This window comes from Cydia amplana, chromosome 11 (genome assembly GCF_948474715.1).
Source record: "Cydia amplana chromosome 11, ilCydAmpl1.1, whole genome shotgun sequence".
Taxonomy (NCBI): domain Eukaryota; kingdom Metazoa; phylum Arthropoda; class Insecta; order Lepidoptera; family Tortricidae; genus Cydia; species Cydia amplana.
The window spans coordinates 15,609,738-15,630,752 of record NC_086079.1 but is presented as its reverse complement, the minus strand read 5'-3'; the positions used below and the strand labels follow the sequence as shown (position 1 = coordinate 15,630,752).

Genomic DNA, 21,015 nt, shown 5'->3' with positions numbered 1-21,015 from the left:
ATGAGTAAGTATAGTTTTTTTTGTTCCTATTTACTGACAAAATGGTTTGACCTCTATATCTGCCAGGAAGTTATTTTTAGGGTTCCGTACCCAAAGGGTAAAAACGGGACCCTATTACTAAGACTCCGCTGTCCGTCCGTCCGTCCGTCTGTCACCAGGCTGTATCTCACGAATCGTGATAGCTAGACAGTTGAAATTTTCACAGATGATGTATTTCTGTTGCCGCTATAGCAACAAATACTAAAAACAGAATAAAATAAAGATTTAAGTGGGGCTCCCATACAACAAACGTGATTTTTGACCGAAGTTAAGCAACGTCGGGCGGGGTCAGTACTTGGATGGGTGACCGTTTTTTTGCTTGTTTTGCTCTATTTTTTGTTGATGGTGCGGAACCCTCCGTGCGCGAGTCGGACTCGCACTGGCCGGTTTTTTATGTTTGATAACCCGGATAACCCCTTTTGTCTATGCATTCCATTCCATTCTACGCTTAATCTTCACTGAACGCGTAGCGATATTATTATTATCGATTTTGTGACATCTACATTATTTTGCTAATGCGAAAACGAAACGTAACTTCCACTCATGGAAGGCGGAATCTATAATAGTGGATTATTCCGTGAATTATAATCTTTTCGTGCTGGTAGCTTGCAATATTAATTAATCATTGCATAGTTAGTAAAACTACGCGTGTCTAGATTCCCTGAATAAGTATTTTACTTGATAGTTTCAGTAATGATGTCGGGGTATTATGACCAGCACCATCGCTGGGAGCCACTTGCTGAATTCCATTTTAACATGGATAGCGATGAAGACGAGCTGTTTGATGAAAATAACTACGTCTACTGCTTATGCAGCAGAGTTTGTATCAGGTAGGTCACTTAATTTTCGGTTTCTTATTGAAAATTACAATGAATAGAACATTCTGTTGCTTTCTTGATTGTTAGTGTGATCTCTTGTAAAAGTTGTAATTAAGAACTTCTGCAGTCCTACGCTGTCCTACTACATTATAAGAATACATGGTGTAAATATCTTTGTACAATAGTATTGGAGTAAAAATTGGGTAAAAAGATAGCTTCACCTAATGTCTTGGGAATAATATGTCTTAGGTTATTTTGTTTAAAAGGATTTATTTATATTTAAATGCTTCATGGAAATTAAATTTAAGTTACAGCCCATCCTAAATTCAATAGGACGTTAAATCATCTTAAACTAGCAGTTCATTGAAAATTAGGTTTGATAAAAAATAATAAAAATATGTACTCTAAATTTGCTTTTAGTACACAACTCCGCTTTAACTATAACTACCATTGATTTCACTATACAACATGGGATTTATTAAACATTTCCGATTTAGAATCAATATTAGTACCATTTACATAATAAAAAAAAATAGGCAAAGTTGGGGATGGGTGGCAAAAATAGGTTAGTTTAGAATTTGTATTTTTCGCTTTTAAACTATTTTGTGTAGCTCTTTTTATTGTTAGTTCTATGGATATATATTTATTCCTGAAATGATTACCTTTATATTTTGCTTTTTTCTGATTCTGGAGTTAGTGGAGTTGGTCCCTTAGTAAAATTTGCTCAGCATGAGCTAATTTTATTATATTTACCTTGCAAAATAAACGGTTGTAAAAACCTCCTAGCTACATTATCTTATCAAACTGTTTTAGGGATGGTGTAAGAAGACATGTAGAGAAAGAAGAAGGTAGTGAGAGTGATGTGGAGCTCCAGGATTCGCAGTTCCAGGAGTGGGATGAGTCCCATGTTCACTTCTCCGTTGATACTTCCTACAAGGTGAAGTGTGAGGTAAGGGCGCGTCCATTAATTAGGCGCGCTTCAGGGAGGGGAGGGGATCATGCCCAATCTCACTAAATCTCATGAAGTGCCCAATTCAATGTTAGTTCCCATAATTATTTTTAATTGGAATATTCATGCTTTGTTTATTAGGTAGCCACTTAAATTATGTATCTCTTAAAGTTCATTTCAGATTTACTTTTGTGCATATTACAGAAAGATGAAGGTGCCAGTTGCTACTGCAGCGCATCACACACAGACAACTATTGTTCCACGGACGAGCATGACCCGGCCCATCTATCCCACGCACTACAGCCCAGCGACAGCGGGGCCGACCTCACCTACCCTGACTGCCTGTCCGACAACTACAAACTAGAAAAGATGGACCAAGACTACCCTCTAACAGAAACAAACGAAAACTATTTCTCCGAAAACAGCTGGGATAAGTTCTGGGCGGTCAACGGAGAAAGACTCATATGGGCATCATGGATCAAAAAATACAGTGATTATATAAATCCAAATTATTTGGATGAAAACAACGAACTAGCTATGGATGAGCAAAATATACCGAAGCAGCAGTCAGCTGATGCTGTATTTGACAGAGAAATTGATAGATTTAAGAAAAATGAAGAGGAAAGTATGAGAGACAGAAAGTTCTCGTATGATTCTAAAGTTAATCCGTATAAGAAAAAGAAATCTAATCAGCCTGTACAGAAGAATGATAATGTAGAAGGGCACAAGGATGATATTTGGCTACCTATAGGAAGGAGACGGTCGTGTTCTGAAAATGATAGAATGCTAAGCCCTAGGACGATGGCTGGCACAGACTCCATGACCAATGTAACTAAGATAACCCTGTCAAGTTATGACGTAACTTCCAGCCACGTTACGTCAGAGTCATCTCCAACAGACGACTACAGCGTATCTTCATCAACATCTGACGATCAGTCTAACGATCAGACAAGAATCGCTAACATCGATGAGAATCTAGATCAACCATTATCAGAAGAATTAGACACTGAGCAATATTGGCAGCTTTTATGGAAGAAGCATTTTGGAGACCAGTATGCATTACATTACGCAAACTATCTTGAAAGCCATTCGCAGGAAGAAATACCAGAAATCACTATAGAGACACTACCTGAGAAAAAAATTGAAGAAAAACTACCTGATATTGAATGCGAGAACAGCGAAGGCAACTCTCAAGAGATGCCGACAGTTATTGAAGTACAGGCTCAAGTCGACAGAATTAAGTTAGATGATAAAGTTAGTAAACCGAGGAAAAGAAATAAGAAATCAAGCTCTAGATATCTCGGGTCAGTCGGAGTACTATTACAGAATTTACTTAAAGAAGAGCAGAAGAAGAATCAAGAAGCAACGGACGCTACAGAAGGAGATCAAAATCAAGGCCAAAATGATTCAAATCAAAGTCAAAATGATACAGTAAAAGAGGCAGATACAGTCGACGGAGTTACCTCAACAAATGAAAATGATAGTAAAAACCGATTGTTTCAAGATGGAGGCGACGAGCCGCCAGAGGAAAAAGCGGTATCTTTAAAAAGAAGGTAAGTAATTAAACTCCGTTAGGAACTTTCGACTTTAAATATTTTTTCTACTCCCGTACTTTTAATTTGTCATTTAAAGGGTCGTGCACACACCTTTAAACCCCTATGTTATAGTTGTCAAGACAAGTCTTTAGTCTATTCCCCAAAAAAGTATTTGTGCATACACGCAGTATCTTTTTGGTACTTTTACGATACTTCGTGTAATCACCACTTAAAAAATATTGTATGAAATACATTGTTGCCAACCTAATTTTAATTGTCATCTCTGACAGATGAGTACTAACTAGTAGAAAGAAACAATAAAATTGCTTCAGAAGTCAGAAACGCGCATGTGACACCCGTAATATAGCAAAATCCATAGACTACGAACACCGCTTAGCGTTGCTTGTTAGTCTCCATAGGCTACGGTGGCAAAATCGAGAAAAAAAACTGTCCAAAATTGTAATTTAACTAAGAGCAAGTACCAGGGCCTCATGAGTTACAAGAAGGTGTCGCTGACCAACCGCCCGTGGGGCGCGAGGCGCGGTGGCCGGGTCGCGTATCTTAGCTGTATACTTTTGGTTTGTTTACCTACGTATATGTCCTATATGATTCCACTTTTCAAAGTAAGTGCTTGGTCGTAGAAAAAGTATTGTATGCAACGTTGTTTAACTGAGTCAAAAAATACTCGTGGCGCCTTTATTAACAATTTTCGGCTTCGCCTCAAATTGTTACTCACGCCACTCGTCTTTTTTGACCCCTCTTAAACAACGGTTGCATAAAATACTATTTACTTTTTTGTGTGAAAATTAGAACGTTGCTTCTGTAAAATATTTCTATTTCTTGCACCATTTTTGAGAAAAGCACTATATATGACTCGGCTGGAATGCTACTTGCTGGCTTCGGATTCAATTAAACGGACTCCCAAGGTCGTCCGTTTAAAACGAATCCTCAGCCTGCAAGTAGCTACTTCCGAACCTCGACAATAATGTACTATTAATATCTATTCCTATTTCCAGCCATGAACTAGATGACGACACAGACACATCAGAGATAATAAAAGACACATTCGAAGCTATGGGGTTCTGTCTGAAGCCTGCGAGTATGCCGCGGGGGCAGCTGGTGTATAAGAAACGCTTGGCGCGGCTGCGGCCGCCGCGAGGCCGGCGGTACGGCGCGCCGAGGAAGACCTACTTTGATGACGATGGGAACCCTTGTGAAGCGGATCAGGTAATATACAGGGTGCCCGGTAATTAGTGGATAACCTTCTAACCACCGACAGAGCACCTTTGGCTGGTCCAGAAAATGCACTTGTAGGTCTAGTAAAAGTTTCGTGGTTTTCGAGATAATCGAACTTTTCTGTCTTTTTTAATTGGAGCTAGCCATTAAAAAAGACAGAAAAGTTCGATTATCTCGAAAACCACGAAACTTTTACTAGACCTACAAGTGCATTTTCTGGACCAGCCTAAGGTGCTCTGTCGGTGGTTAGAAGGTTATCCACTAATTACCGGTGAAGTGGATCAGGTGGGTCGACTGGTAGAGAATACCTTTAGGCATTAAGTCCGCCATTTGTACATTTTATTTGTATTATGTGCAATAAAGATTAAATAAACAAATATATAATAGATATAGAAGCGGTGGTGGCCGAATGGATATGACGTCCGACTTTCAATCCGGCTCGTACCAATGAGTTTTTCGGAACTTATGTACGAAATATCATTTGATATTTACCAGTCGCTTTTCGGTGAAGGAAAACATCGTGAGGAAACCTGCATACATCTGCGAAGAAATTCAAAGGTGTATGTGAAGTCCCCAATCCGCATTGGGCTAGCGTGGGGACTATAGCCCAAGCCCTCTCGCGCATGAGAGGAGGCCTGTGCCCAGCAGTGGGACGTATATAGGCTGAATTATTATTTATTATTATATTAGATATTGGTTTTACTGTTGAGTAAGCTCTAATCGTCATTCACTTTGTCATAGTCGTGTAAAACTCGAGCCCAAATCAATACGTAATCAGAAAAAAACAAGAGGCGTCATTTTAAAAGTTAAATAAAACATAAACTGAAATAAATGTCATATACTCAGAAAAACACAGTCAGACTCTGTTTATAATTTATATAGTAGTGTGACTACTCGAAATAATAACAAATTAAAATATTTTCTGAAAATAATTTAATTTGTTCTAGTATGTAAAGTAAACCTTGTTTGAATTGCATTGCTTATTGCTTTCATTAATTAATTCTCGACCATTGACGTATATCTAAGGACGGGCCTTACGAGCACTAAGAATGGTGCTAAGTAGTTCAGCGGTGTGCCTCACGAATTCGAGCCAATCGTGCAGTCTTACGCGACTAGTTGCGACCAATCGCGCGCGTGATGCGAACTCATCAACCAATCGCGTTGTGGCGTTAGACTGCATGATTGGCTCGAATATCGTGTGCGTGACACCGCTCTACTGGCCCCATTCTTATTGCTCGTAAGGCCCGTCCTTAGGTATATGTCAACTAGCGACCCGCCCCGGCTTCGCACGGGTTAACAAATTATACATAAACCTTCCCCTTGAATCACTCTATCTATTAAAAAAACCGCATCAAAATCCGTTGCGTAGTTTTAAAGATCTAAGCATACATACAGACAGACAGCGGGAAGCGACTTTGTTTTATCCTATGTAGTGATGTTCCCGACCACTAATCGTTTTGGGAACAATTTATGGAATATAGGCTACATGACTAATTTTCATTTATGGTATCAATCGATCGGGTTTGTTTTTAGATCAAATGTCTATATGGGACCCATTGCATTAAAGTTACACAGAAATTGTAGTCAAAGGCCGAGAGTCGCACTTCACTAGCGAAACGCCCTTAACAAAACTATAAATGAACGTGACGTCAAGGTCTCTGTGAGCCATGGACAAAACAAGAAAATTGCTTTTTTGGTGGTGAATATGTATATAGTTGCTATACAATATTTTTTTGGATAAAATGGTACCCTTTTATCGTTTTTGGAAGTTTAAAAAAGTAACTTTCAGGTCCTGTATTTTTGTAACATTTCCATATTTTATTTCAATATCCAGATTATTATGATAAATTGCTTGTTTGCTATCTATTTTACTAGATTTTGTTATAAAGTTCAACATGTGTCATCATCCCTATTGTACCTACTCTAATTGAGTCTAAATGGTTAAAAAAACGTTCATTCTTTTACTTCAAAAATCAAAAATCTTCAAAAATCTCTTTAAGTTAAGATTAGTAGTTAAGTTTACTATGTAATACAATTTCTTTTTACTGAAATAAACAGTTTAATTTTTTTTTTTTTTTTACTTCAAGTGTCAAGAATCCCACGATGAGAGAGAAATGCCGACGGACGACGAATGCCCCGCTGCAAAATCATCAGACACGGAGAAAGACCAAGTGCCAAGTACATTGGAGCGGGAAGTAGATATCGCTGCTTCTATAGCCCTCCCGGATGACCCTGATGAGGAACCGGCGAAAAACGCTGAAGAAGTGGTAGTGGATACAACAGGTACATTATTATTATATTAAATCAAATTTCTATTACACCTTATGTGTATAATTGCATGAATTCTATAGTAATTTAAATTGTATTTTTTTTCCTTATTTTCTCGTAATGCATGTTAATTATAAGATGTAATTATTTTTGAAAAGATGTGTCCCGCCGAGTTTGTTGCCGGTCCCATAATGGGATACCCTCCTCCAATTGAGGGGGGATTTAAATCTTCTCGGGCAGAGGTGTAGGGTTGGAGCCGGTCTACCTAGCTTTATTTGACGTTCATAAGCGCATTGTAATTATGCCTACTTGAATAAACTATCTTTTATCTTTATCTTATCTTTATCTTTATTAATTACTAGCGACCCGCCCCAGCTTCACGCGGGTAAACCTTAACAAATTATACACCTAAACCTTCCTCAAGAATCACTCTATTGATAAGTGAAAACCGCATGCAGATCCGTTTAGCAGTAGTTTATCGCGAACATACAAACAGACAGACGTGGCGGGGGACTGTTTATAAGGTGTAGTCACATGCATTTATTTTACTTGTTTTGTTGGGGCTAATCTTGGAACCATACATATGTATGGTATGTATGTATGGTATGGTAATTGTATTGTCACCATAGGGTGACAGCTACAATTATTGGCCCCTCCATTGCAATTGGCCACAAGAAACAAGGCAATAGATGTCTTATTCTTAAGAGTGACCAATTAGGAACGTAATTTTTTTTTTAATGTTCTATTTCGAAAACCATTTCGAGATTTGAGTTTTTCAAACAGTTTCCGACATTTGCTGCGATATAATAATCGAGGATTGAAGAGGCCAATAATTGAACAAGGAGGTCGCCATAGGACTCGGTGATAAAACAATGCAACTTAGTTGTGTTTGGGTTTGTTAAACTTGTCTCAATGAGTATTAATTGCCGGCTGAAAAAAAAACTACAGTCAGTGATGAAAGCTTGTATCAAAAATTAGATTTTAATCAACGAACTTTTTTTTGTCGTGTTCTTCCTAAAAATGTGTGTAGGTATGTTTGTTTTCCTGTCGAATTATAAGTCTTTCCAGTGCAAACTCTAGTCTTGTAAAAAAACCGGACAAGTGCGAGTCGGACTCGCCCACCGAGGGTTCCGTACTTTTTAGTATTTGTTACAGCGGCAACAGAAATACATCATCTGTGAAAATTTCAACTGTCTAGCTATTGACAGACAGCCTGGTGACAGACCGACGGACGGACAGACGGACAGTGAAGTCTTAATAATAGGGTCCCGTTTTTACCCTTTGGGTGCGGAACCCTAAAAATCATAATAAAATAGTCGATGTCGTTCCCAGTGGCGAGCTCCGAGTCGACGAAGCGCCGGCGCCGCCAGAAGCGGCACACGAAAGCCGATGACGTCACGGACATGCCCATAGAGCTGCAGTCCAACCCCAAGATGCTCAAGTACTGGAAGAAACGACATTCGCTGTTTCACAGGTAAACTAGGGGCTGTTCATAAATTACGTCATCCATTTTTGACCTCCCCCCATTTGAAATAACGTAATTTATGAATAGCCCCCTAGAATGAAGTCACAGAAAAAATCTAAATTTAACTTCAACTTCAACTTCAACATTTATTCAGCAAATAGGCCACAAGGGCACTTTTACACGTCAACATTGAATTTACATACAAGCAAAATAATAATAATTATACATCAACAATTATTAAATACAACTACAACTACCAAATCAAACTAACGTAATACAATTACTTAGAGATGTATAAGGTCTCTTAATGTCGAATTACATAAAAAAACTATAATAATAATATTAAAATAAAAACAAAACAGATACATGGAAAAAAAATCTAAACTTATTTAGAGGTGTAAATGTCTCTAAGTGTCAGAACTAAAAAATAACATAGTTTATCAAATTATCCTTAGAGATGTATAGGGTCTCCACGTACGTACGTTCACGAGTACGACGCGTATCTCAGCCATCGCCTCCCTCAACCTTCATTCGGGAAAGTCAGACACTCTATGCGGTAAAATTTTAAAGTAAATAGGTAAGGTCCCAAAATTTTTACAGCAAGCTAAAGCAGTTACTGCAGCATCTTCTTGGGCTGTCAAAATTTTGGGGCCAAATTTTTGTGATTACTCAATTTTGATAATGTCATACAGCGCCATCTATATCAGCTGTTTTATTCGAAAAACTGTTTTAGTTTGTGCTGTACATCTTATACAGTCGGCATCAAATAGACAGTGACGGGCAGTGCCCAAATATCGGTACACATCATTATTTACCATGGTAACAAAAGTGTATTATGATATCTTTGGCCATTACTATCTATTTAACTCTGACTCAGTCAATATTTATTTGGTTGAAAGTTATTATACTAAATTCCTATTACACCAGAAATGATTTTTTCATACCTTATATACCATGGTAACAAAAGTGTATTATGATATCTTTGGCCATTACTATCTATTTAACTCTGACTCAGTCAATATTTATTTGGTTGAAAGTTATTATACTAAATTCCTATTACACCAGAAATGATTTTTTCATACCTTATATACCATGGTAACAAAAGTGTATTATGATATCATTGGCCATTACTATCTATTTAACTCTGACTCAGTCAATATTTATTTGGTTGAAAGTTATTACACTAAATTCCTATTACACCAGAAATGATTTTTTCATACTTTCCTTAGACGGATTGTACATGCAGTACTATTTTGATTCATTCCACATTTTGTTGCCAGATTCGACGAGGGTATTAAACTAGACTATGAAAGCTGGTTCAGCGTGACTCCAGAGAACGTGGCGTGGCACATAGCCGACAAATGTCGGTATGATGTGTTGTTAGACGCCTTTTGCGGCGCCGGAGGGAACACCATACAATTCGCGCATACTTGCAAGAAAGGTTAGTAGACTTACAAGGAAATCATCAAAAAAAAAAAAAAAAATTTGTCCGACTCAGATTTGATTTATTTTTATATATGTTATAGAGTAGTCTAAAATAACAGATATGTATTTTTTTAGCTGCCCAAACCCAGTATATGTTATAGAGTAGTCTAAAATAACAGATATGTATTTTTTTAGCTGCCCAAACCCAACCTATTGTGAGAAATTGTCCTCCAAGGTACTGAAAAGTGACAAAACCCTCTAACTTCCGTAGAGAGTTTTGTTGAAGCAAATTGCTAGTTAATTACTGGTACTGAGAAAAATATTTTTCATCACACTCGCTCAGTAAATGTGGAATTGCACGCAGGCTTAGCGGGAGTAATAGAAAAAGCGTTTTCCCTAGGGAGTAATGAAGTTTCTAGTACCATAATTAACAGTTTTTTGTCTTAATACTTCATTTTTGTATCGCAAGTGTGATGAAAGACATTGTGTGTAACCAGTGTAACTCGGGGCGTAATAATTATGGACAATAGGGATGATGACACATGTTGAATTTTATAACAAAATCTAGTAAAATAGATAGTAAATGAGCATTTTATCACAATATTGAGGATATTAAAAAAATATATGGAAATAATAGAAAAATTCAGTAGGTACCTGAAAGTTTAAAAATATAAGTTTTTTTTTTAACTTTCAAAAACGAAATAAGTAAGGATACCATTCAATTCCTCACATTTTATCCAAAAAAGATTGTATAGCAACTATATATATAAACGCAATATTTCACCGACAAAAATGCATCTCGTTTGCATTGTTTGCAATATTTCACTTACGCCCCATGTTGCACAATGTACTTCTGTACTCAAATGTACTGTGATTGATTTTGACGACCGGTCTGGCCTAGTGGGTAGTGACCCTGCCTGTGAAGCCGCGGTCCTGGGTTCGAATCCCAGTAAGGGCATTTATTTGTGCGATGAGCACAGATATTTGTTCCTGAGTCATGGTTGTTTTATATGTATTTAAGTATTTGTATATTATATATATCGTTGGCTGAGTACCCACAACACAAGCTTTCTTGAGCTTACCGTGGGGCTTAGTCAATTTGTGTAATAATGTCCTATAATATTTATTTATTTATTGATTTTTGCTTATTATTCTACAGTGATAGCAGTAGACATCGACCCAGCGAAGATCGCGCTAGCACAGCACAACGCGGAAGTATACGGGGTGGCGGAGCGCATAGTGTTCATTCTGGGGGACTTCTTCAAGCTCGCGCCGACGCTCAAGGCGGATGCCGTGTTCCTGTCTCCGCCGTGGGGGGGGCCATCGTATTCGGAGGTAAACTTGGCCACTATTACCATAGAGAAAAAAATACATAGAGTGCTCACTCCATACATCAGTTCAGACTATTAATTTCAGTGTCTACATCTAGCATCGAGTAGCGGAACTATCAGTACTGCTACTTGACAATAGATCACCGACCGGAAAGTCTTATCTCAACAGCATAAGACTTTCCGGTCGGTGCTACATCTATTGTCAAGTAGCAGTACTGATAGTTCCGCTACTCGATGCTAGATGCTAATAGTCTTTTTGGTACTAAAACTGATGCATCCTAAATAGGGAATATTACACGAAACTCTGCGTCGGGGCGCCACTACCACAATTTACTCACAATCTGAGGGTCTACCGCAAACGAGTCGAAATTTTATTATCTAACCTCTCAATCACTCTTGCATTTTCGAGCGATAGAGGCAGATAGCCGAGTCTCGATTTTCGCGTTTCCCGGTAGGCCCTTGTAAACAAACCGCCTTGATGTATCAATGTCATATTTTATTGTCTGTGAAAACTTGACAAAAAATAATTTAAGGCACAGTATGTATAAGTTACTCTATGGTTTACGATGGGTGCTAGTGCTGCACTCTGGCGGGAGAACATTGCAGTAATACTTCCTATTGGGTCGTTTTCGTTGTAGAATTTAATCAGTTGGCAACTAAACCATTACCTACTAGAACTAAAGCTAATACAAGGCCTTTTAAAATCTAGTCTGTCGGTTTTAACCCATTTCTTGACAAATAAAAAAAATTGTGAGTTCAAGCCTCGATTGCACCTAAAAGACTGTGTAAAATTATGTATCTTGTAAAATACATCACCAAGAAAAGGGTTACGATAACTTTATCTCCCATTACATGTCATTATCTTGTGTTTTTGTTTTGTAATAATCTCTTGAACCCTTGGCATCCTAGACATGGCCTATTGTCTTGTGCCTCCACAGACAAGACATCCTCCAGACTGAGCATAGTAGCGCTACCCCCTCTGCCACAAATATACGGTAGTTTTACTCCATTTTCGAGTCAAAGTGTCTTTGTGTGACGTCCGTGTCTTTGAACGGACCAATCACGGCACGGAACTCGCTCACCTCGTCCCCCGCACCCCAGTATTTTTGGCAGCATCGGTTTCATGAAATAATTGCTCTAAACTCCGTCTAGAGGATTCCTAGTCTATGTGTGCCTCTCTCCAATGTGTCTGCCTGTCTGTGTCTTTGCTATAAACTGTTTTTTGGTTCCAGAGTGAGGAATACGACATCGAAACTATGCTAGAACCCAAGCCCGCCTCCTCTCTCCTATCGGCAGCTCGCGCCGTCAGCGGGAACGTGGCGCTCTACCTGCCTCGCAACACTCGCACAGACCAGGTACAGACGGACAAAAATCTCTATGGTCTTTTATTGATAGAGAAAATTTATGCCATCGAAATCAGTATAAACAATAGCTCGTGACTCGTGACACGACTCGACTCAGAATCTAAATGCTTCCTGGAGCCCGGGAAAAATATAACAGCTAATTTAACACATTCAGTGCCGAAAACCCGACTATCGGGTATTTTATGATTTTGTTCCACATTCGGACGACCCGATAGTCGGGATCGTGGTAACACCTTTATAATGAAGAAATTTTTGTGGCCTGGCGCGGATGTCGTGTTTGGCTGGGTGGCTATGAAAGTATGAATGTGTTCAAAAAAATCATTCGACAGTATAGTTGGATGATGCTAAGTTTAGTAAGTTTTCATGCCAAGTTCCACGTCAAGTATGGAGCTTATTATGGGTATGTTAGGGCTCTTACAGGCGAGCGGCGTGCTGTCGCTCGTCTGTAAGAGCCCTTACTGCCAATATAAGATTGTGAAAAGTCAGTGTGGTCAGAGTTTACACTCTTACACATTTTTAGGCGAAATATTTTATTTATTTGACGACATATTTTTTTTTGTCTATAAAACATGCTTGCCAAGTTTCATACTTTACACAGTATGTGAAAAAAAAATCGTCAGCGGTAACAATATTGTTGATTGTTGCAGATCTTGTCGCTCGCTAAGGAGGTCGGCGGTTCCGTGGAAGTGGAACAGAGCTACTTGGACCGGCGGTTTGTCGCTATCACAGCCTATTTCTACTGAATCATCTACATGATATAGGAAATGCTAGAAAGATAATCCTATTTATAAATGTATCTATCAGAAAAGAGGATAATAAAACTTGCAATAAGTTGGAAAAACCGGCCAAGTGCGAGTCGGACTCGCGCACGGAGGATTCCGCACCATCAACAAAAAATAGAGCAAAACAAGCAAAAAAACGGTCACCCATCCAAGTACTGACCCCGCCCGACGTTGCTTAACTTCGGTCAAAAATCACGTTTGTTGTATGGGAGCCCCACTTAAATCTTTATTTTATTCTGTTTTTAGTATTTGTTGTTATAGCGGCAACAGAAATACATCATCTGTGAAAATTTCAACTGTCTAGCTATCACGGTTCGTGAGATACAGCCTGGTGACAGACGGACGGACGGACAGCGGAGCCTTAGTAATAGGGTCCCGTTTTTACCCTTTGGGTACGGAACCCTAAAAATGATATAAAACCGCCTGTTTTGTGGCAATAAATAGCAGTTTTTTCTGTCTAATAAGTTGGTATGTATACCAATTTAGCTATTCACACAACATACGAGTAGGGCGTGAAAGCTGAATGAGCATAGATCTCCCATAATCCTAGTCTTTTATTATATTTCTAATAATATATCAGTCTTTCCAAGAATGCCTTGTGAGGCAAAGAGCCTTTTTATCATCGGTTAGTTATATTTTCTTCTGATTTTATAAAAATATTGTATCCAACATACTCATTAGAAATGTAGGTATCTGTGCATTTAGACCATATATATATATATTATATGGTATCTGGCATTTATATTTAAATATACGATAAAGTACTTATGTCAATTTCTCGTGCGTGGATTTAAGTATAGCATCATTGAAATTCATTTTGTGCTAAATTTTCTTTTCCAATATCATGATTAAAAAATAAATGAGTGTAATAACTATTGGTGTTATTCATAAACGCATTACTGGCCTGAATTAGCTGAGTTGTTTGTCTTTATCTGTCATTCGGACTGATGTATTTGTAAGAAAGGGATAAAACATAATTTAAATAAATCAGGCCCATATGGTTTTATGAATAAGTGTATGTGTGTAATTTGCTCTCACAACTTTTTTGCTCCTGGCAATTTTCGACTCTTAAACATATTACCTATATGTGAAATTCATTAATATACTGCCACAATTTGAGGGTACATATATGTAGCAATAAACTAGCACAATATATATATTGAATATGGGAGTCACTTTGTGATACTGATAATTTAATAATTAGCACAATTATATGCCTATTTATAAGTCAGTAGATTCCAAGCTAATACTGAATGACTGGATATAAGAATTTGTGTGATTTAATGCCTATGTAAATAACTGTTAAGCGAAATACATACAATCATTCGAACATTGACTGCACATTTCATTTTAAAATTCCTATCCTTCATCTGTGTGACACATTTATGTTTATACATGTATTATATTGCTGCTATGGTTTTCAGTAATTGTTGTAATAGTGCATTTTGCACTAGTCATTTGAGTTTTCACTTCCGCCAGAACTCCCTGATTGCAACGCATTGTTTTTTTTTTTTCTATAGGATGTTCATTCATAGTTCTTTACCAGCTGATGCTAACCAGTCTGTCAATTGTATTGTGGTTGGTACAACTGGCCCTAAGTAACACTTAAACATTCAAACACTATGTTTAATGCACTTTTAGTCTATTTCCGAATTAAATCCCGTCGCCAGAATGTTACGTACGTGTGCTGGCTTGCTGGCTAGAACCGAACTGGGGGTACCCACCGATCTTCTTATCTACCCACACATGTCAATATATAACAGAAATAATGCATGATGTAGACAAAAAACAACACAAGTTGGAATAGATTCTTATTATTTAAGAAAATCACAAAATTGAATAATTCAATTCAACAGTTGGTGCAATGTTCCACAAACACGGAGTAGAGTTCATGAAACTAACTAAAAGAATCCCTAACTTCAGAAATCACCAGTCTTGTAACCAATCATGATTGATTCCATGTAAATCATTAGTTTATTATTCAAATGGCAAACACATGACCAGACTAAGTTTAAATTGTATACACTTTTATAATAAAGAAAATCATTGATTCCATTATTCTCAGCATCTAGATTTGGAATGTGTGTTAAAGTACCCAAATAATATCTCATTGGTTCTCAGTACAGATCCTTTTACCAGTTTCATGTTCTCGGTAAGTCCAATACCCTAGTACACTTATTGTAACTTATAAAACTTATAGACTAAAAGTTATTCTTTCATTTCTCCCTCTTCATCCTCTTCTTCTGCCCCTCGTACGTACAGAACATTGTTACATCTGATTAGAACTTCTCCAAGATTTCCTGAAAATTAAGAGTACATGGTAAGAGACTGCTTTGTTGTTACTATCAATCCTACTTAAACCCATGGAGGGCCCCGGTATTACCGTAGTATGGAACTCCTGTACTAACTACTATCACACGTGTGACAGCCTACTGTCACACGTGTGATACCCTAGTGCTCTACGGGTTAAACATAAATAACAAAACAGAGCAGAACATGCAAGCTATTTGTTTGATGTCCAAACTAACCTGTGCATTTGCCGTCAACAATTTCCTCGGTGTTAGCTAACTGCAGATTCATGTAACCATCGGCGGACACCAAAAGCCCTTTATATTCATGGCCCCATTTTAGCCTCACAAGCACGGATTTCCCCGTCAAACTGTTGAGGAAAGGCTTGGGGTTGATGGGCATAGCGGCTGCCATTTTTGGTTATTTGTCTGGAAAATACACAATTCACAGATAAGTTTTGTACGAAAAATAAAAAACAAAAATTAAGAATATATCAAAACAGTACCTTTTCCTTTTAACAGTCAAAATAAATACAAATTCAGTTATTCGCCGAATAACCTAAAAACGCTGTTGGTTGAGTATAGATGATGCCGCCACTCTTTTTTTTTAAGATTTTTAAACTCTATGTTTTATGGTCCTAAGCTATTCCAGTTATGACATTAACCGCTGAACATACTTGTTCGTCTTTGACATAACTTTATTGACATTACTTTGTCTATATCTGAGGGCCTACCGCGAACCACGTTCGACGTGTTGCCTCTCTGTCGCACTTGTAAATTCGTACGTAAGTGTGACAGGGAGGCAACACGTCGAACGTGGTTCGCGGTAGGCCCTCTGTGCATTCGCACGGCACGTCATCTTTTTGCATGAATTTTGCCAGCAAAACATTGCTCATAGCTCGTGTCGTGTAATTTGAAATTTGTTTTCCTATTTAAAGTAACAATGAACTTTATTTACTAATATCACTCACTCATTAGATAAAATTGAAATTTACGAGTAGGTGGTCGTCATTACGGTACAATGTCGTCTACGTTTACCGGATTCAGTGAAGAAGATTTGAAGCGGATCAAATCCGTGGAGACAGGCTCACACATCGGTAAGCGAATAATAAACTTCCTATAAATTAACCGGGCCTTGTCTACTAGATCTTAATAAGTTATAATAGTAGCCTAAATCAACTGTAAAATAGATTGACCTCGTTTTGTAAAATTGTTCACGGGTTGTACCTATACTAACTTTCTGGGAAAATAGCGGGACTGAAACTACGTTACTATTAATAAGCCCTTTCCCGTACAACTTAGTAGCTGTGAATTAATTTGTCATGTATGGATAAGTTTATTGTTAATTTATTCTCTTGATTCTCATCTTAATGTTAGTAGCCCTCTTTAATTTAATTCACAAAAATATTAGCATACGTAGTAGCTAGTAGGCATAATTACGTCATCGTCGAGGAAGATGAGATAATGGGTAGTTTTTGTTGCAGCTGCAACATTAGCATTCTCATGTTTTTTGTGATTACTCATATAATCCATATGTATGTAATCTTAACCACCAGTTCTCTTCAGTAAGAGGTGAAAGGACTTTACTAGCATTATCCATTCTATTGCGTAGACATGCATTTGATAAAATGTAGTTTTAATTTTTTTTACAGAATCTGAAGTCACAACTAATATCAAAAAGGCCCAGATTGGTGTGAAGCAGAAAAGAGCTACTAATCAATACAAATTGCCTCTACAAAAGCAGAGTTCCGATGAAGCAATCGATGTAATGTTTGATAAATGCCGGCTCAGTTTAAAAAACAAACCAATCACAGAATACAACAATAATGACGCAAGCGACTTAGACAATATCAGCACAAGTACCGTTGATTTGAACAATGAGGATAATGTATCCGGTGGAGAAGAGAATGGCATAGATGAGAAAGATTCTAAGACTGATGCGATGGAAAATCATTTGGATAGCAGGAAAAGCAGTACAGGTGTTACACCGGATTTGGTGAGGAGTGTAGATAATTACACGGAGGATGACATGGTGGCTCACAGCGCCAAGTTGGAGGGATTGCAGCTGAGGCAGAAGATTATGGAGGAGCAAAATAAGAAGCGGAAGGAAATGCTGGCAAAAGCTTTGGCTGACAGGTGAGATTACATTGATAAATTGTAGTAACATAGCATATTTTGCTTGCCAGACGGCTTTTATTTTATAATTATTTTTTTTAAATTTGAAATAAGTAAATTTCGTGTTTATATCCGAAAAAAAAGTGTAGGGGACAACTTCAAAAAAAACACCCTCATATGTAAAAACAAGGTTTTTTAAAATCTTAAAAAATTTTTTTTTTCATGGTGGCTTAAAACTATTTTAAATTTATTTTAAGGCTTCTTTATGCTTAGAAACATCATGAACTTTATAATTTTAATGTCTATTCATAAAACATTTCTTTGCATCCTTACTTTACCACATATTAGGGTAATTTGCCAGTAACTGGCTACCGGCCAATAACTGGCCACCCTAAACTAAAAATCAATTCTATTCACCTATAATCAGAAGGTGAATAGAATCGATTAATTTTTAGTTTAGGGTGGCCAGTTACTAACAGGTGGCCAATTACTGGTGAATTACCCTATTAGGCAATTGAAATATTATAATATCCAACAGACCTCAAATAATAAAATATTGAACATTTTAACAGCCTGCCAAATTGGACAGAGTGAGTGGGAGTTTCAAATTTAATCTTGACATGATTCATGACATTATCACATTGAAGTAGTTGATAAGCTATCACTTTGTCACATTGCCTCATGTTAGTTTTTATTGTGTTTGAAATCTATCTTGTGTGTGAAGCATGTTTGAAAGCAGAATTAAACTATGTTTATTAATAACAAATTTCTCAATCTCATTAGAAAACCTATATGGTATGCTAGTTTTTTTTTCAACCAAATGTCAAAAAATTATGGATAAGTACGAAATTGTGCACCTACTCAATTACTCCAAAGGATTTCTGGAAGAGATTATTCCTTAGTGATAAGACCACCCAGTTTGACTTATTTTAACTAGTTGTGACTTGTACTTCTTTTTGTGACCTGTACAGATAGAGTATTTAACATAGAGCACTTAAATAATAATCGAATTATATCATTTTAAATTTCAGGACTAAACAAACGGCAGAAGAAGTAGTGAGACTGGAAAAGATAAAGAAGGAACTGCAAGTGCTAGACGGGCAGTTTTCACAGGATGTGTCAGTGCTAAGAAAGAAGATAGACCAAGCGTGCCTGAGTTATGCAGAGGCAGAGTGAGTGCTATAGTTTGTTTTTTTTTTAACATTAGAAAGAAGGTAAGCGATCTTGACATATCTTTATTTGAAAAACGCTTTTTAAAAATCAGTAACTATTATTTACGAAAGCAGAAGAATATAAATGATTGTATTAGATTCATAATTGTTACATATTTGCCGTGACTTATTTTAAAAACGTGTTTTTCAAGTAAAAGACACATCAAGATTGTTTACCTATTTTCTAATGCTAAAAAAACGAACGATAACAATTTTTTTTATTTGCAACAAGGGAGATTTTAGTCACCATCTGGGATACATATTTCCATCTAAAGTGTCATTCTATGGAACTTGCTAACTATGTAAACAAACCGCCATTTTAAAATTGTCTCTGAATGTCAATTTACTAGTTAGTGACTTTTGTTTACATAAATCAACTGTTACTTCTTTTGTTTTTTTAAATGCTGAATTATTGCACAAAACTAAAATCAATTAAGCATCTCTTATAACCCTAGATTTTATGACTACTAATATTTTTAAGATATCTAAGACAGGTTATTTATTTGGTTCCTAAAAACCTTTTATTAGTTGGAGATAATTCACTTACGATTTTTTTTCTTTCAGAAAACAGTACTTAAAAATAGAAAAAGAGTTCCTCCAGGCGAAAATTAATCTACAAAAAGAGAAAGAGAAGAAAGAGTTATTGACAGAGCACCTCTGTGCTCTCATCACCCACAACGAAACCAGGAAGGCTCAGAAACTCGAGACTTTAATGCTGGAGCTTGCCAGTGACCGGAAAGGGTCCGTTAGTGACCGGAAAGAGTCTGTGAGTGACCGGAAAGAGTCCGTGAGTGACCTGAATCTGTCGCAACAGACTCCGGAGGATGATGACAGTGAGATTGTGGATGGTGTGTGCGAGAAAACTGGGAAGATGGTAGAACTTTGAGACAACGAATTTTTAAAGTTAAGTCCACATTTATGTAGTTGCATTGAGCGTCGGAGATAAGAGATAGTTTTTACGTTAATTTATAGGTACAAGTATTTATTGCATTTAAATTTTACTAGCATTACTCACGGCGGTGCCTTAATACAAAATATACAAATTAAAAACGAATTGGTCAGTACTCAGTGTACACTAAAATATTCACTTTAAGTGATAATTTAAGTTTAATATTAAGTAGAATAAAATGATAACTAATTGTCTAAACATGACAATTGTACTAATGTACCTAAAAGCAATACATATGCATATTTTAATACTATGACTAGAATTTAATAGTATATTTTTGTATGTATTTGTTAAAAATAACATATAAGGTATTAAAATAAATCGTCAATACTCAAATATCAATTCAATTTTATTTTCAACATCTCTTCAAAACATTTAGACCTAAAAACTATTTTTTACAACTTATGAATATAAAAATGCATTAACAAATTCGAAGTATCTGTGAAATACTCTTTGAATGCTGTATTTACTCTAATAATACTGTAATAGGTACCAGTCATCATAATATTACATTATGAAGATGTCTATTGTATATATTTGCATCCTGCGGATTGCACTTATCTCGTCCGGTTAAACCATAAAATGGTCATTACTTCACCAGCTTGAGGCATTCTGATTTTGAAATCTGTCAAGGTGTAGATATTGGTATAAAATAAACAATATCAGAACTTTCGCAGTGTAATTGACTAATGTCATTCAAGTTTAAAGATAACCTTTTAGTTTTCGAACCTTGGATTCAATTGTCGTTGGATCAAATTATCAAGAGCATTACAGATTTTTTTGGAACTTTTGGACGGTACAATGTCAGTTACAATGTACAATACAATACTTTTTATTGCACACCACCTTACACAGTATTGGTATTCAATTTCAACACCCAGTTATTTTCTTGAGACAATTATTTTTATTCAAATTAATAGTGGACGGATTGGTCAGAATTCGTGTTGTACCTGAGCATTTCTCAAAAAGTTTGTACATTTCGATCATATCTTAGATTTCTATAAAAATTGGTATGCTGGTAAAGTACATGAAGCTGAACAACTTCCACCATATTTCCCAAAATGTCCCAGAAAGTTTCAATGAAACATTCCTTTTTTGTTACCAGATTTCCTTACACATTTGGTAACAAAAAAGGAATGTTTCATAGAAACTTTCTGGGACATTTTGGGAAAAATGGTGGAAGTGGTTCAGCTTCATGTACTTTACCAGCATACCAATTTTTATAGAAATCTAAGATGTG

General features: G+C 36.8%; 3 protein-coding genes across 3 annotated transcripts; 2 read left to right on the top strand and 1 right to left on the bottom strand.

The window, feature by feature from the left end:
• The first annotated feature begins 566 nt into the window (after positions 1–566).
• On the top strand, positions 567–13,260 carry LOC134652125 (uncharacterized). The gene is made up of 10 exons (XM_063507293.1): positions 567–869; positions 1,671–1,806; positions 2,011–3,359; positions 4,358–4,568; positions 6,665–6,860; positions 8,178–8,319; positions 9,591–9,751; positions 10,895–11,070; positions 12,299–12,421; positions 13,078–13,260. Exons 1-10 carry the CDS (start codon positions 733–735, stop codon positions 13,171–13,173), a joined length of 2,727 nt encoding a protein of 908 aa, XP_063363363.1. The 5' UTR covers positions 567–732; the 3' UTR covers positions 13,174–13,260.
• Positions 13,261–15,312: 2,052 nt separating this feature from the next.
• LOC134652239 (small nuclear ribonucleoprotein F) lies at positions 15,313–16,106 on the bottom strand. The gene is made up of 3 exons (XM_063507409.1): positions 16,007–16,106; positions 15,741–15,929; positions 15,313–15,512 (listed from the first exon to the last, which is right to left on the bottom strand). The coding sequence occupies exons 2-3, from the start codon at positions 15,913–15,915 to the stop codon at positions 15,421–15,423; spliced, it is 267 nt and encodes an 88-aa protein (XP_063363479.1). The 5' UTR covers positions 15,916–15,929; positions 16,007–16,106; the 3' UTR covers positions 15,313–15,420.
• Positions 16,107–16,417: 311 nt separating this feature from the next.
• LOC134652510 (RAB6-interacting golgin) lies at positions 16,418–20,111 on the top strand. The gene is made up of 4 exons (XM_063507704.1): positions 16,418–16,597; positions 17,153–17,636; positions 18,647–18,787; positions 19,391–20,111. Exons 1-4 carry the CDS (start codon positions 16,522–16,524, stop codon positions 19,710–19,712), a joined length of 1,023 nt encoding a protein of 340 aa, XP_063363774.1. The 5' UTR covers positions 16,418–16,521; the 3' UTR covers positions 19,713–20,111.
• The last annotated feature ends 904 nt before the right edge of the window (positions 20,112–21,015 follow it).